Here is a 17,806-nt window from a genome sequence, read left to right as displayed (position 1 = left end):
CCTGCTATTTGTTGAGTTTGTCATACTCTGCCGTCCTGAGTTGTCCAATACTGAGGTACTTAACTATGTGTAAAGCATGCAGATCCTACACCACCTCGGCAGTCAATTGTGCATGGCATCGGAATGTAGAGGGGTTATCGAGGTGCCTTTTTGGATTCCTGTCTGGATGCGGCCAGCCCTCTATGGTGGACATCAGGTGGGGAATTGTTAGGGCGACTGCCTCACCAGCAGTTTACGAATTGTCTGTGCTGTGGATAGAGTGCCCGAGCTGGTAGGAGTCGGCAGTGTGACAGTGGTTGGCCCAATGGGAGTTAGTAGTTGATGAGACAACTGAGGGTCCATGGCCGGTGACCGGTAGAGAGAATTGGTAGAGAGTCACAAAGTGACTGCTATTAGTTCAGAGACTGCACGAGGCTTCAACTTTAGTGCACATGCATTCCGCTACAAGATGAGTGATGTCATTGCGGCCTGCTCCTTGCTGTTAACATTTATTAACTGATCATTATACGTAAATATTGACAACTCAACTCATCCCATAGTATTATTGTAACGTCTCCCTATATGTGCATGCAAACCAGGAGGTAGAGGCCTGTCACGGCAAAATCTGGTTCCCCCTAAAATTAGTCTCATTTGGCAGCAAAAGTTGTCCCCCCGAACTGGTTTTGATTGCCATAATTGGTCTCACCCTACCAAAACCGGTCCACCGAAGTTTTACAGCTTAACTTGGCCATTATGAATGCTGTGAGGATGAAATCCTCTGAGCCTCCTTCTTCTTTTGGACTGTAGATGGTACGTGTCTCATGATCAACTGTTTATTTTTCATCAACAACAGAGTAGATCTTGCATGTGAATTAATATCATAGATATTTGTATCTATGGAAATATTAATCCATCAACAAAACATCAGGCTAGTGTATACTTTCACAATGAATGCATCAGTTAAGTAAATGAGGGCTTAGCCAACTGTAAATTTTTTTTTTCAGTTTTCTGCAATACCAGCGTTTATTATATATAGTGTTCAGTACTTCTTTATCGATTTGCTCGCAAGTGTCATGATACCACTTCTTTCTTGGTTGCACGAGGAAGCATTACAACAACAATAATATTCAAGTACCCATCGTTGTTCTTGAAAGGGGAATCTGTCAAACGACAGTGACAAAATACTTTTCAAACGACTCTGTTTTGCTGGGGCGACTATAATAGCTCTTCCTGAGCGATTAATTGGAAAGTGGTCTAATTGCCCTCTCTCAAGACACTGGATCAAGTGGTTTCTCATCTGTATCTGGTTATAAATCACACTAGTAGGATCGATTGCGAGACATAGTGAAGTTGCAAAGCAAACAGACCACAATGCGAAATACCGATTTGATGCTGTTCATAATTATACTGAATCGTTATAGTATCTTTGCTTGTATAATGTAGAGCAGCAATTTCTTATTTGTTTCGACTTGTTGTATCAGCCACCACTGTCATATACTTTCACAAACCCAGGAAGACAATTAATAGTAGAAATCAGAATCCAGTGGCTATCGGCAACATTAAGAACCTGCACAAACTCCGCAGTTTCTATATCAATAGAGAGAGGGTACAAGTTTTGCAAACATCCTGTAAGCCTGAGACCAGATGACCAAACTGAGAACATAGTAGATTTTGCCCGGCATCAATCAAATTATCAGTGAGCCATCGACGTGGATGTTCTAAGATGTCTTTGTCGGCCTTGAATATAGCTTCAGTGATGGGCACCAAAGAGGCCTTGACTCAGAGTTGTCTTCGCTCTTGTCATTATATTCTATGACTATACCACTGGATTAGCCACATTGCTTTTCTTGCTTTTAGATTTCTTTAAAGCATACCTCTTTTGTCGTCATTTTGAATCTTTTGCAAAAGCTTGTTCATTTCGAGATTTCTTGCATGGAGGAAGAACAGCAGGTGTTTCCTTTGTTATAATTATTATGTCTTCATTTTAAATGTGGTGTGTTACTCTTTAGAGAACTTGACAATATTGGAAATGGATATTACTCGCTAATAAATTCAAAGCAGGTTCTGGAGCCCTTAAGATAAAAAATATCTTCATCAAGAAAACTTTTGGCTCTGGAACAATTTCAGTGTTTTCTTTTTTTCATTTTTTTTATTTATGCAATCAAAGGTCTAACAGAAAGTAGCTGTTATGGAGCTAATATTAATCAAGACCTGTAACAACACACAACTAATTATCTGAAGAAAATGTGCCACAGAGTTCAAAGTGATGGTATTAAATTTTAGTGAGTTCCATTCTCTAATTGTTCTTGGGAAAAAGAGTAATAGTATAGTAGTTGTCCGTTGGGTCACCTTCACTAGCATGCCCTGAAGGGTCTGGTTGAACCGTTCATCCAGTCCATTTGCCGAAAATGATGTTGTAAAGTTCTGAGCTAGCTACGTGTGCCATATATAGATAGCAAGTTTAATTCAGCCAGAATAATAATACAACACGTATAATTATAAGTAGCTATATATATACCTGGGGGTCGTATGGTCATTAGCTAGCTTGCCTTCTTTGGCACCTCCACCGAGGCATTCGCACCTGCGGTGCTTTCATTTTTTTTAGTAAGGCAGGTCACTAAAAGTTTGTGCACCACTTAACTATAGTCGTAGCTATTGTATATAGCATCGTTGTATTAAGCGTCATATCCTGTATGCAGATAGTATAATCATTTGGTAGTACCAGGCCTAATCAGACATCATGTGACCCTCAGTCTCGATCCCGCGCTAGGGGTCGGGAGTCACGTGAAAATCAAGAGGTTACAAAGTACACAATGGAGCTTACTGTTGGTTCTTGAGGTACGCACACACCTAGCACAGGTCTGAAATCAAGAGGTTACAAAGGAGCTTACTGTTGGTTCTTGAGGGGCTTGTACTAGAAGTACACGCATACATGTAGACCATTCACAGGTATTAGTGTAAAGAAGCACGATAATACAAAGTACACGATTGGAACTTGATAGTGGATAAACTGGTTTGCAATTGACGACAGGTCACAGCGGTCACCATCACTACGTATACTGGAGAGACAGGCTCAGGAACTGAACCATCAGAGGCATATGAAGCTGAAAGCAAATCAATACCGTTTGTTAACATGGCAACCTGTGAAAAAAGTATTGCACATGCACACCCAACCATGTACATGTAGCCTGCATGGGCTGCATGCAAGCAACAGACCAGGACACAGTACAGTGCCCTGGGGCATATTGATCTTGACACAGACAAAGACAGGTGCTGTGCTCTTCTTCCTGTCACTGGCAGCATGCAGTGTTTTCCCAACAAAGCAGCTCTGTTACTCATGTGATCATCTGTTCTTGTAAAAGATATACAGAGAGTGACAATTATAATTATATGTATGACACAACGTGTTGCCATGGTAGCAACCACAGTCGATATTTGGTACTTTGACCCACTGCTGCAATGCAGCTAGCTATATCTATATAATTATAGAGAGCACAGTTCCTTAAAAGAGGCAACACACTTAGTCATTTAAAATTATAACAGGCACTTGATTTGTGCTGTTAATAGCCTAAGCTCACTCTGAGCAACACTGAGAACTGAGATAGCGGGTTAGGAGGGGGGGTTCAAATCTGAGTCACCGTTACGGTGATATAGGTAACTCAATCAGGCAGTTATACTGCCTATAATATACACATGTTGTATCATAATTGTGATACTGTATGACACATCATATTATCGCATAAGTACACCACTAGGGTCAATGCTGCAGCAACTCTTTTCATTGTACTATTGTCATTGTCATTGGTTAATTGGCATTCTCCTTTGTTGGGAGTAGTCTGATCTATCAGCCAACATTCAGTAAGAAGCTTTGATTGGGCAGCAGGCACTTCATTTGTGCTCCTGCCATTGGTTAGATCTGAGCTGGACTGTCTGAGTTTAGTTGGCTTTTGCAGCCATTGGTTAGTACAAGAGCTCGCTCTGAGCTGCACTGTCTGAGTTCAATTGGCTTTTGCAGCCATTGCTCGCTCTGAGCTGCACTGTCTGAGTTCAGTTGGCTTTGCAGCCATTGATAAGAGTGAGTGTAGCCTAGCATTGACCCCGGGATTAGTATCCCCTCTGTGGTGACTAGTCATGTGATGTGTGCGTGATCATTGCAGAGGCCACCACTACCCGCCACCAATTGCATACAAGCCTCTCAACAAGACAAACATAGAACAGAAAAACAAAAAAACAAAACTTCTAAAAAAATCACGAACAAGATTAAACCACAAAGTAAGTAAAGTACGCATGAATTTCACTCTTACTCTAAAACAAAAAAAGGTTTTTTGTGTGGTTTTACCCGTTTTTGGGGGGGTTACATTAAAGGTGGTTCTGATAATCTTGTATGCATTGATTGTGATAAAGCCTGATTTTCTTATAACTTCTATAACGAGTATGTAGGGATATTTATATAAATACAAGTACGAAAAAATCAATTTAACTGCACAACCATGTGTGGTTGTGCAGAACTACAACTACTGATTGGCCTAAATTGGAGAATTTGGTTTGATAACGAACAAAAAAAAAACACAGTGATTATACACAATGATAAGTATGAATCATTGCCCTCACTTTGAGGGTACTATACTAATGCTCATTGATTGTGGCTCTGATAATCTGGTCAGTGCATGTAGATTGTGTGCAACGTGTTACACAGTGACTCACATGTAAATAGTACAAACAACAGTACTCTACCCACAGTAGACTTTAAAAGTATAATCAAGCAACGGTAATACTGCTTGTTGCATGAGTGTATATATATACTAAGATACAGAAATGCTTGAGTTATAATATTCACCACTTACTGAGATTGGTAAACAGGTTCTTCGCAACCTCCAAAAGCACCTGGTTGTGTTCTTTCAGTATTCTCTCTTTATGGAAGGACATGGTTTTGTCCAGCACACACGTGGTCTGTTGAATAGAACTCTCAAGTATTTGTTCATCTCTGGTAGTGAACCTGCACAAGCACAAAAGGAATGTGTGCAAATTGCATTTTTTAGCCTGACGGTGTGAACTCACTTATTTCCGTCGGATTTGTCACAAACAACAGCGACACCAATAACCAGTGGCTCACTCCCATCTTTTTGCTCTACCCAACATGGTCGGCTCGTAACCTGTCATGTGATAAACACATGATCATGCAACTATGTACATTTTTGTTCTCCATTAACAGTTAAATTTTTCGAATACACCGAATCCTGTATAAAAAAATTTACATGAGTTAAGGTCAGTATATTATTATTATATACCCCAAAATAGAGTAACGGTAGGATAGGTATCTGACCAAATGATAGGACACATAATTATGAAAACACAACATGAATCTCACTAGCTACTTAGTGGAGTGTTCTGAGAGTTTGAGTCAGACTGGGTGTCCCTGAGCTTGGGGAGCTGAAGCCGAGGACATTATCCGGGCGAATGTGGCCAATTTCCTTTGGGGTCCGTATGTACTGTAGGAAGGCAGCACTCTGCCACCTTCCCAAGGTCTGGATCGATGAGGCAACGGCAGCAGTTGTGGCCGCTCCGATCCGAAAGCTATGACCAGCATAATCGTCCTGGGTAAGGCTAAGAGCCCGGAGGGTATCTTGAATTTAGTTCGTGAACCAAGCTGGCACCAGACGACATGAGAGAGAACGGTCCCTGTGGCTGTGTCATCCGCACCCCTGTGTATGCCAGCACCGGGCAGAACTGGGTTTCTGTGCGCCCAAGGATGATGCACGCGCCCTTTCCAAATTGGTCGCATTTGGACTTCTTTAGTCGCACCTGGGCCATGGTTGGATTCTCCCTATCGTTGATGGCAATGTTCCCCCATGTTCCATGACAGACATGTGGATGGGTCGTATGCTGAGGCAGTATATAGTAATGAGTAACTCGCCCAGCCGAAAAAACCCCAAAAAGGCAATTGTCTAAATAACCAGTTTCTCCGGGTTATTAGATGCCATTAGTGTGTCGTGAAGTTTGTGCATGAGTTGAATCGTGATCGGGAGGGAGCCTGGACTGCTCTCTTGGGTCTGGGAGGCCTAACGAGATTTGTATGTTGCGACTTGCAGGTCTGGGCCAGAAACGATACAAAAGCACAAAGGAGATGTTCGGAGACCGGAAAGGGGTTGAGAACATTAAATTAAATTGGAACCGTTTGGTTGCCGACTGATAGATTCTACGAGTTGCCGGCAACCTCCGAATCGATTTCTATCCCGAGGAAGGTCAGGCAGGTGGTTGGGCCTTTTGTCTTGTGTGCTGCAAGGGGTATCCCTAGTAGGCAACATTCCGCCTGGAGCCTGTGCAGGTATTCCAGACAGTGAGGTATTCCCGGCGGTCCCAGTAGGATGAAGTCATCCAAGTAGTGTTCCACGTCGGGAATCCCTGGAGGTGCCAAGTGAGTGTGTATGCCACGGCATTAAAATCTTGGGAGCCGATCGGAGGCCAAAAGGTAGCATTGTTTCGATGTAGGTGTTACCCCGCCACTGAACCGTTTGGAGGGGATAGTCGTCTGGGTGCACTGGCACGATGCGGTATGCCGAGGCATGCAATGTCGGTTTTGGCCATGAGAGTGCCCTTGCCTATAGTTGTGATTCGACGGGCCACCATGTCCACAGAAGTGTAGGAGAGAGAGCATAGGGAAGGGTCTATGCCGCCATTGACGCTCGCCCCTGGAGGGTAGGACAGATCTGTAATTAATCTCCACTTGCCAGTGTTGTGCCCCTTCAGTATGAGCCGGTACCTCACGCCCTAGGAGGGCTGTAACTGTAAGCTACTTACCTACTGAGAGTGGTAGGGGCTCTGTTGAGATCAGGATGGTTCCTGTCCTAGCAAAGGTCCGTTCCATCTCCACATCAGTTGTTCTGCCGAGAATGCTGGTGGGTTGGTTGCCATCTGTCGAGTGCTCAGAGAGGTCGTTGATAAGTGATCGTGATGCTAAAGAATTCGCCTGCTTGTCGTATATCAGTTAGAGCACATGTACCTAGATTGGTAGGCATGCGCAATACCAGTCCACGCCTTCAGAGGCGGGATTCCTCGAGGTTAGACCTCAGTTGGACTACTCCGCGTTAACTACGGTTAACTACATTAAACTACATTTACATTTGTGCACCACTTCGCTATACAAACTGTGGCACCACAACTATGAACTGTTTACAATGGCACATAATTAGTTTTCAAAACACACATGAAAGCATTCCAGTGTAAAGACATACACATTACAAAAACAATTTACCACATAAAATCCTCTTTCAATGTCAGTAAAAATGGTACTGTATCTTCGCCATGCATGACAGGTTCAACTTGTGTTATTGCGACAGGTTCAACTTGTGTTATTGCAACATTTAACGCTAACAGCTTAATACAGCACTGATGAACACCATCAATGAACATTTGCTTGCCCATTTTTGTGTGAATAGTATTAGACTGAAGATCATCAAGGTGTTCAGAAAGGATGTCACACTCATGTCTTGCAAGTTCTAACTCTGTAATGAATGATTTGCCTCCAGCTCAGTAACCTCACATGAAAAATGTTCGTCAATTTCATATAGCTCGGTACGAAGTGTACTATTCTCCTGGACAGTTGAATTATCGTTGCGATTGGATTGAGACAGTCTCTGGCGAAGACAGTGAACCAAAGTGTGGGAAATTTGTAATTGAGTATCGAGGTTGTGTATAGTCTTATCTTGGGCGGTTCTTTCTCTTTCCATTTTCTTGGCTTGAGTCTGAGATTCTACCAACTTAATATCCCGCGTTTTTATTTGTTTGTTAACATTTCGCACATCAAGTGTCTGTAGTTTAGTAGATAATTCTTCTATCGTAGCCTTGTCCTTGGAAAGAGCAGTGTCTGTGGTAGGGATAATGGTGTGCACACCACAAAACGGTAAGCCTCGACATCGTATTTTTTTTTGTTTCATACTAGCTCAGACCTTTTCTTCTCCAGTTTACCAACCATTACTTTAAAACTATCAAAAGAAGCCGTGAATGATGAGTCACGAATTGCCCTAATAGCTTCATAAAAGTTAATCCAAGTAGTACTAGCGCATTTTCGTCTTTGGCCTAATTCATACACTGGTCCCTTCCTAATATTAGTAATCTTCACAGTTGGTGGACTAGTATGTGCTTCATAAAAAATACTCCTACAGTGTTCACCAGCATACTCAGCAACTGTAGCCATTGTTCTGTAACAGGCAAGTGAATAGAAGCATAGATAGTAGTGTAAATCCACACCTTTCCGTAAATGTTTAACTCTCTGCCCTAGGTAATTTAACCCTGCTGATTCTGAATCTGAGTGTATACAACAACGTTATCTCCCTCAACACGCTTCAAAACACCATTAACTGTTATGGTAGCTATATGTATATGTGCACAAAAATAACACCAGATTCGGAATCAGCACTCTACTTCTTACATTCACTCTTTAAACTCCTACTGAGTAGTTCTTTGCTGAACATGAGGTATGGTGCCTTGACTTACCTTGAAAAAAATTTTTTATCACTACTTTTTTTTTTACGGTGAGACAAAAAGCAAATAAACAATGTAAAGCCTAAATTAAGAAAAAAACGGAGTGCGAAATAGTTCAGTCACTGTTGCTGGGGGATGTTGCCCTCTGAGCATGCACTGTAAAAAATTGTTTGTTCAAAAAATCAGTTGTTTTAACTGAAACTCACATAACCAAAAAGTTGATTAAAACAAAGATAAAATTCATTGTTTCTTTTAATGAGTAAATGTTTTTAATCTAAACTACTTAATTTAACTGTACCTCTCTTCTTAAAACAAAGATGTAACTCATGTTATAATAACATCGTAACATTTGTCTTAAACACTTACTTTATTAACTGTATCATCTCCTTAAAACAAAAATGTAACTCTCACTATTTATACATTTTTAATTTTACTGTACTCCTCCCTAAAATAATCTGATTCTCATTAGTATAATTAATGTTCAGATTCAATTATTATAATAATTCATAAGCACGTATAATACAATATATAACATCTGCTGCGTTGTGTAAACAACATATACAGGGAATATATACATGTATTATTAATATTTAGTTCGAAGTTCCACTTTAACAAAAATGTGAATATAACCTCCTTACGGTAGTCATAGATCTTCTCCAAAGCTTTTTGAGTCTTTTTAGAGTACGTCTGAGAAAGCTCCAGGATAGCAGGCACATACTTATGCCATTTAGATTGGAATTCAGAAGTTAGTGACCCCAGTGGGCGCTTTAGGATTAACTCCATTTCTTGAATAATCTTAGGGAACGAAAACAGTGCATAATAATTATAGTATGTGTAAACTTACAACATCAGGACGAGAAAGAAGAAAGAGCTGGGTATAACTTTAAGACTTCTTCAACATTCTTTGCATCACAGAGTACAAATTGACGACGACAACCAAATGTTTCTTCCATCAGCTCAAGCACACTATGGGCTTAGGTTTAGATAACTCCTTGTCGAGAGCAATCAAATTGCGTTTGTGCACATCATTGTCTAAAAGAGCTGTAGTATCAATGGGAGCATACCTGCCATCAACTCGCCGCTTTTGGGGGGCTGGTGGTGAAGCATCTAGATTTTTCTCAGCTTTCTGCTTATTTCCCACTCGCGTCTTTAACTTCAACTCCCAAGACACCTTACTGCAATAACATAGAAATTAAGTACTTACATATCCATTTCCACTAGGGTCACGGAGAAATGAACAATCCGTCTTGCTACCAGAGAACAAAAGGACTGGGATGGAATCTCGCCAAAACTGGTCATATGAACTACAAGTTCTCGAACAAACGCACTGCATAAAGTTGGCTCCATACACTTTTTTCGAGCGACTTCATAACTGAAGCACTGAACGCTTTTGGTAAAGTATAATTCACTGGAAGTCCGTTTCTGAACACTGGGCCTATAGTCTGCATGTTAGATCTACTGCTACTGGTCGAAACAGAGGCAGCTAATAGGGTCAATCCAGGAGATGATGTTGCTTCTGGTAAGAGACTTCTGCTTCGGGTAAGAGGGATGATGTTTCCTAATATAGTTGTGAAAGTTTGGGTTATTAAACATGAATCATTTATAGCACTTTTTAGAATATGTTGTCTGTACAAAGTATATTTAGAGTTTGCATTATGGTGATGTTTGCGTTATGATGATGCTTGCACACAATACACACCGACAGGATCTAACTAGCCCAGAAAATAAAGTAAGCTATACAGAGGTTTTCAGGTTCCTTGAGAAACTATCATGTGCGCTTGCGCAAAACATTGAACTATGTACTCTGGTTTGCTGTGTCAGCACAGCTGCAAGCACATGCTAGTTTTATATTTAGAAGATCATCTGGTCATGGAACCAGGACAGCCTTCGTCTTCACTTTCGCTTGCTGTAGCTGCCACTGGGCGCCGAGTGACTATTAATAGTGGATCACAGAAACAAGTATCAAAGAACGGTGGTGGGTGCGTGTTAATTACACCATTAAGTAAAGGTACATATTCAATGCCAAATGTGCCTACTGCAAAACTCAATACAACATTACAAGGAGCTTCCCCACTTCTATCCAAAGTTTTGGTGAAAGTTGCATCAAAAGATGGGCCTATAAGCTCTGGAAAGATGTTCACTCTTCGTGATTTAGATATTACTACAATTCTCACATGTGAGGACTTAAAAGATGCCATTAAGAGACAGTTAACTGATGACATTGTTGATAGTGACTTCGATGTTGGATATGTGGAGGGTTCAAGTGTTGTGCGGATTAGAAATAGGCGTGATCTGGAGGAGGTGTGGTCCTGTATTAATAATCCAAAAACTAAAGGCAAAGTAATGCTGTGGTGTGATGGCTTAAGCAACACCAAAGAGAGTCGCAAGCGTCCTCGAAGTGATGGCGTATCTGTAGTTAATACAAAGAAAAAAGTACCTGACAAGGCTAACAAGGAACAGAAAGTTCAGCAACTGGTCGACTCATTGAAAGAAAAGCACCTTAGTGATTATACACCTATGCAATTTCGTATATGGGCCGAAATGGTAGCAAGTGGTATGTATTGTAGTATGGACAATCCGCCTAACACCACAATGTTCACTCGTGCTGGCAGCGGCACTCCATCTCGAAAAAAAGACAATGTGCCAGTTGCTCGGGCTCTTTCTGATGCAGCAACTGTGATTGCTACTGCTTTGTCTCCTGCTGTGTCTACCAGTTCAACACATATTATTGCAAGCAATAGCCCAGCAAAAGTTATAGAGAGTAGGTCGAAGCTATACAGGCAGTTGAATGAACTACAAAATCTAAAGCAAAGCGGGGTGTTGACTGACGAGGAGTATTGTGAAGAGAAGGGTACAATCATGAAGTTACTTCAACAACTTTGATTAAACTGACAATTTTTGGTGTGCTGTGCATAGTTATTATTATACGTTGTGATAATGTTTTAGTCAATGTATCCACTATGAGAGATATAAGAAAGGCAGTCTTGTTTGGTTACCATACTAAATACCATACTTAAGAGTACTCTTGAGGCACTGCATGATTGAAATACTCCATCGTTTTGCTTCATAATTGATTTCACTTGACTGAAAACCTCTTCGCAAGGATTCAAATCAGGTGAGTATGGAGGGAGAAAAAGCAGTCGTGCTCCTTCTTGGTTTTCAATTAAATCCATAACACCCTCCACATGGTGTATGGAGGCATTGTCCATAATCACAACTAAATGGGGATTTACCCAATTGAATGGATTTAGAATTGGAAGAACACAATCTCTCAAAAACTGCTCAAACCTTCCACCATCCACAGTCTCTTCAAAGAAGCATACATCATGTATTCCATCAAGGGACAGTACAGGAATTTCTGAGTAGCGTGTTCCACGTGCTAGCAGCCTATGGTCTCTGGGCGTCATACCTCTTATACTGTATGCCCATTTTCGCACACAATTTCTTCTATCACACCCTGTCTCATCTAGCCATATGAGCATTCTTGGATCATAGGTTGTAACTTCAGCCATAAACTTAGCACGTAATTCATCATTACGCCGTATATGAATGTGTTGAATAACTTGCCGTGTACAGTTCATGAACTTAAGTGTTCAACAGATGGTTGCAACACTTACAGTAACGCCAAACATTGTAACAAGTTTTGCTTGAATTTCATGTAAGTATATGCCAGTGTTCTCCAAAATGATTCGTAGAAGTACAAGCTGTTCAAAATCTCCGAGTAGTTTCTGAGGACCATGTGTTGAAACTCTTGGCGCTACATCACCAGTTTGCTCAAAAGCATTAATATATCTATAGACAGTGCTCTCAGAAAGGCTGACTTGGTGTGATATGTCTTTACAATTCAAGTGATGAGCAAGATGGAGCCAAATTACTCTCCAACGAAGGTCCAACGAGTATGGAATCGGCATCTTAGTTTTTGAATTTCGTGAGTTTATTGATTGAAGTAGCTGGGCGGAGTCTATAGCTATTGCGCATGCTCTATTTATTTCACAGTTACTATAGTCAACCAACCTGAAAACCTCTGTAACAGACGTACACGAATTCCGCAAAATAATTATTACTAGTAAGCAACTAATTTCCGAACGACACCAGTTTTCGTGTGCCCGTTTGAAGAGACAGTAAGGGCTATCTTCTAGTTTTTTGCATGCACTAATAGACAATGATCAGATCTCGTGCCTTCCACAATTAAAAGTAATCCTGTTACTTTACTCTTGCACAGCAGCAGCTCAAAGTCGGTGGTTTGAACATTCAATAAGCGACGTTTGCAACCTATATTGCCGACTAGACTGTTGCGATAGTTTCAAAGATATGCTATGACTTCTAGAACGACAGAGAGACTTCTGGTACCTGCCAGGCCTCATACAAACGATCAAAACTCGATTAGAACTGTATAAAACCGTGCATGGCAAGGGCAAAAAAAACCTTTTAAGGCTGAGTCAGCATAATTATAGATTTACTTGCGCATGCGCATGACTAGGGTAATAGTAACACTTTTACAGCCAAAATAATAATCAACACATAAAAATAATCATCAACACTTCATAATTTTCACATGCACGTTTTGTTCTGCCGCGGGAAGAACCTGTCTTATTCCTGAAGACCTTGTTTGTAGCACCTGTACATCATGAATAAATATGTATGTCTGTTCTTTTTTGGCATACTGTGCGACATTACCTTTATCCTCTTCAACATCCGTGCTTGCTGAACTTGCTGAATCAGCTGTGGTGTACCGATAATACATGTAGTAAGCACACAACCACACATACATACATTTCAACTGACCTGGGGAGGAAACTGTGTAGGCCTCATGACCATCCCTAGTGTTTAGGTCCGGTGGGTTTGTCACACGAGCTAAATAAGGAAACACCACTACGATTCATTACCATAATTAACAGATCCATGCAAATAGCGCTTAAAATGTGTACCTCTTGTGGTCGCACCACTACCACCACGTCCACGTCCACGTTTCGCTCTGCCGCGGGAAGAACCTGTCTTATTCCTGAGGGCCTTGTTTGTAGCACCACCTGTACAATCGGATAAATCTAGCCAGTTTTTTGCAAACTGTGTGACATTACCTTTATCCTCTTCAACATCTGTGCTTGCTGAATCAGCTGTGGTGTAAGGATAATATATGTAGTGAGCACACAACCACGCACAAAGACATTTCAACTGACCTGGGGAGGAAACTGTGTAGGCCTCATTACCATCCCTAGTGTTTAGGTCTACTGCTGGGTTCTTATTCCTTTTCCTGAAAACACCTGTGCATAACACAATAATAAAATATCAATAGCACTCACAAGAAGGGCAGCTCCAGGGAATGAGATCCTCACCATCTTCAACAACCTCCTGGGGAATATAGATGCATCCAGGGTGATACCAAGTATCACACTCATCACAGCAGGCCATTTGTCCACGTTCAGGCTGCCGGCACACGCAATAGAGGTTAAACGTCAATGTTTTCAGTACTCGAGCCTTTCTTTCAATAGGCAAACTTTGAAACGGAGAGAGTAATCCTTCTTCAAAGCAACAGCACAAGTGCTTTCTCATTTGATGCTTTACATAGAAAACAGTAAATGGGTCTACATTATTACACAAGTCCATGGCCATCGCAATTGCGTGCAGTCCACAGTTAGTCCCTCCCTCTTGTATTGAGACGTTCACAACTTGAATGATCAGTTTCGACAGCTTGCGTGATTGCATTATCTTGCAGGCTTGAGAAACTATGCTGCCATCTTCAATTGGAGTTGTATGCATGGAGTCGTACAATTCAACTACACAAGGCTCTGAGACACTGTTTGACAAGCATGCCCAGTGATGATTAGGGCTCACAAAAATGAGTTGCACAAAACCATTGGAGCTTGAATTATAGCCTTCCTTATGGGACAAAATATGGGTGTCTACAAGCCCGTTCTGGAGAGGAAATTGGTAGCTGCAGACATATGTGAAGCTGTCAGATATTCACCATCGGACAAAATCGGACGATCAGCTTGAGTTAGGCCTAGATCTTTGACCCACCCTGTCAAAAACGGAGCATCTGAACTGTCTATAGCACCATCCCACATGGTGTCGGATCGGTCAATGGGAGAGATGTTATGACATTGTCGAAGTGAGTTTTCGAATTCCCCCCCAGGCGAAAACATAGTTGATGACAACACGGGTTTTGGAGCTACAGAGAGATACATGTAGTAACAGATTCAAGTAAGCACTAAACACAATAAAAGCACCGCGGGTGCTGATGCCTCAGTGGAAGCATTTTTGTATTTTTGTCTTGCAACTGAAATAAATTTGCAAGTAAGGAAATGATTGACAAAGACTGTTGCTAAAAAGATGCATAAAGTTCAAATTCCATAATAATGGCATTGCATGCTCATTGGCAGTGGAGCTCTTTCCTCGCTACCAAGTGCAGAGCTAACTACTAAGTAGAGTATCAACATTCTATATATGGGTAAGTTTTGCTACGCACTATTCTGAAAGGGCTGATGGAATTCAAGTAAAAAAAAAGAGAGCTATAACTCAAGAACAAAGCATTATTTTTCAAATCTACGAGTAGGCTTTTCCCAATTATGCTAAAAAATTTGCCTATTTTGCTATTCTTTTATACCAGGAAGGTCCACCTATTATTCTTCGACTGTTAGCCTATTATTCTTTGACTGTCACCTATTATTCCAACAGATTTTTCGGAAAATGAATCATTAAAAAAGTGTGTGAGACAGTGTTTACAAAGAAAAAGCTATTTTCTGTTATTATATTGTAGCATTACAGATGCACATATATAGTCTTGAAGAGAATGGGTTTGTTTCTTATTAAAAGAACTTTCCAAAATAGAGAAAACTCTTTCTGTAGCTGCAGATGATGGCTGTAGCAAGAGGACATTCTTACATACTTAAGACCATTGAGGGAGTTCTTCTTCATGATTACTCCACCATTTTAGAACATCCACATCCATACCACGCCCCTTTATGTTAAACCACGCCTTTTTAAGTAAAACCATACCTCCAAATTTATTTTGTTCACCTATTATTCTGGAATAATGCTCAATGCTAATGGAGCTCAAATGGTCCCTATTATTCCAAAATTATGCCAGCATAATTGGGAAAAGCCTATCTACGAGTCCAAATCCAATAAAACATGGCTAGAAGCGTATAGAACTTCTTACTTCTGCAATCGTCAAACAGCTACAGCAATAACACGCACACGCACGCACACACACATACACACTACCGTATACTTTGCTTACGCATGCGCACTCACTTGCTTTAGAATCCAGCTTCTGTATATCCTGACATCGTTTGGTTACGATCTTATTAAATTTTTTTTGTTCTCTTTCTTTTTTAACTCTTTTTCAGTCTTTTCTTTCTGTTTTTGTATAGCATCTTGAACGGATTCCTTCCCTATAAGTACGAGCTTGGCTGGATCAGGCTTTATAATGATAGGCTTCACTTTGAAAGTTGGTGTCTGTATGGTAAGTATGTCATGCATCGTAGATTGCTGTTCAAGTGAGTTATCTCGGGGAGGAGAATCAATGCCTGGGCGTTTTTCATCATCCGTACCGACAAGAGTCAGACGATATGGTTGCCGTTTCAGAGGGGTGAAGGCAGTACACATGTTAGGCTCATTCGAAAAAGTGGCTTTTCCAGGAAGTTTCCTAATCACAGCATTTTCATTTAGTGGATAAATTCCTGTAGTTTTGAATCCATTAACGATGTTGATGGCCGTCATGGACTCCATCCATACTTTACTCAGCAGGCTGCAAAAACTGTAGATGTTCACCACTCTGCCTGGATTCTTTACTCTATAATCATGGCAAACCTGTCTCCAATGTACCTTAAAGGGGCCAAAGACACCCTTGTCTAAGGGCTGAGTGAGGTGGGTAGTATTTGGAGGGAGTGCGAACAAAATGACACATTCTTCTGCAGCTAGTTGAATGGTTACAGGACTGTAATGAGCGGAGTGCCCATCCATCAGCAGAATAATGGGTCGAACAGCAGACGCATACCTTAAGAAGTGTCGCTTGAACCACTTATCAAAAATTGTTAGCAGTCATCCATCCCTTATCAGAAAGAGCATGAATGGTGCCAGGTATCTCTCCAACAGCAAGCTCTGGGTTCATTTTCTTCCTTGCCCAGATTATCATGGGAGGTACGTACTGGCCGGAAGCACTCACGCATGCCACTACAGTAACTTGACTCTTCGTACCCTTGGTGACGTGGTAAGGCTGCTTATCGCCTTTTCGATGAACAGTCTTTGGTGGTTTTGGCTCGAGGGGGAAGCTGCTCTCATCCATATTGTATATCAGCTCAGGTTGATCAGTCAGCTTCGACTCTTCTACAGTTTCTCTAAGAGTACAAAAATATTCGGAGAGTGTCTCAGCGGAAGATGCCTTGACTCTAGCCACTGACAGACAAGAGGATGTCTTTAAAGAGACTTCAGGATGTCGCTTACAAAATCTAGCCCACCAACCATGCGTAACAGAAGAGGCACCAGTCTTTTCTTTGTTTTTTCGGATCAACATTGTTTCAACTAGAGACAAAACCTGTAATCTGGTGAAAGGATACCCAATTTCGGCTGACTTGATGAGGAAACACACTAACAGAGCCTCTTCTTCGACCATGAAATATGTCCTTGGTCCACTCCTGCTCCCTGGCAAAACTCTTCCTGTGGCATTGTCATATAGAGTTGTCTTTGGTATACCATAGTCAGCGGCAGCTCTGGAGACAGCAACCCCTTTGTGAATAACCGCATCGAGAGCTCGTTCCATGCTACGCTTGCTCCAGGGGCGATATTTTTCCGGCCTGCATGCTCGTACTTTCTTATACTGAGGCGTACGCATGGGATCAGAATCAAACGAAAACACTCTATCGCGGAGAGGGGAACATCTCTTTCCGAGGCCAGGTAAACAGAACCTAGATATATAAAGGAAAAAATGTATGCACCCTTGCAGATCTTGATATCTCACAGTCACTGACCTATTTAGGCTATTAGTTTCCATTCTCAAGCATCTCAAGTGCAGTGAAGGTGAGCTTCTTCTTCTTCCTGTGAGCACGTGGCTGGATCTCATGTGCAGGCATGCTAACTCAGCACTATACTAGTCGTCTCGCTCTTAGGCCGCAAGGGCCTCGCTCTTTGCCCTTGTTCTGAGCGTTTGCAGTGGTTCTTATGAGGCCTGGCAGGTACCAGAAGTCGTAGCATAGCTTTGAAACTATCGCAAGAGTCTATAGTCGGCAATAGGTTGCAAACGTCGCTTATTGAATGTTCGAACCACCGACTTTGAGCTGCTGCTGTGCAAGAGTAAAGCAACAGGATTACTTCTAATTGTGGTAGGCACGAGATCTGATCATTGTCT

At 41.5% G+C, this 17,806-nt stretch overlaps 1 protein-coding gene and 1 pseudogene across 1 annotated transcript; both read right to left on the bottom strand.

The window, feature by feature from the left end:
- Positions 1-12,954: 12,954 nt before the first annotated feature.
- LOC135349966 (uncharacterized) lies at positions 12,955-17,759 on the bottom strand. The gene is made up of 6 exons (XM_064548649.1): positions 17,430-17,759; positions 16,810-17,366; positions 13,389-13,487; positions 13,246-13,314; positions 13,138-13,182; positions 12,955-13,078 (listed from the first exon to the last, which is right to left on the bottom strand). Exons 1-6 carry the CDS (start codon positions 17,519-17,521, stop codon positions 12,975-12,977), a joined length of 966 nt encoding a protein of 321 aa, XP_064404719.1. The 5' UTR covers positions 17,522-17,759; the 3' UTR covers positions 12,955-12,974.
- On the bottom strand, positions 13,784-16,789 carry LOC135349990 (uncharacterized; annotated as a pseudogene).
- Positions 17,760-17,806: the final 47 nt, after the last annotated feature.

Source organism: Halichondria panicea, chromosome 16 (genome assembly GCF_963675165.1).
Source record: "Halichondria panicea chromosome 16, odHalPani1.1, whole genome shotgun sequence".
Classification (NCBI taxonomy): Eukaryota; Metazoa; Porifera; class Demospongiae; order Suberitida; family Halichondriidae; genus Halichondria; species Halichondria panicea.
The sequence above is the reverse complement of the archived record's forward strand: the minus strand, read 5'-3'. Positions and strand labels throughout refer to the sequence as shown.

Coding starts and splice junctions, on each gene's coding strand:
- LOC135349966 (XM_064548649.1), bottom strand. CDS start 17,521: ATGAGATCCAGCCACGTGCTCACAGGAAGAAGAAGAAGCTCACCTTCA. Junction 17,367..17,429: donor GAAACTAATAGCCTAAATAG/GTCAGTGACTGT, acceptor TTATATATCTAG/GTTCTGTTTACCTGGCCTCG. Junction 13,183..13,245: donor CTACACAGTTTCCTCCCCAG/GTCAGTTGAAAT, acceptor GGTACACCACAG/CTGATTCAGCAAGTTCAGCA.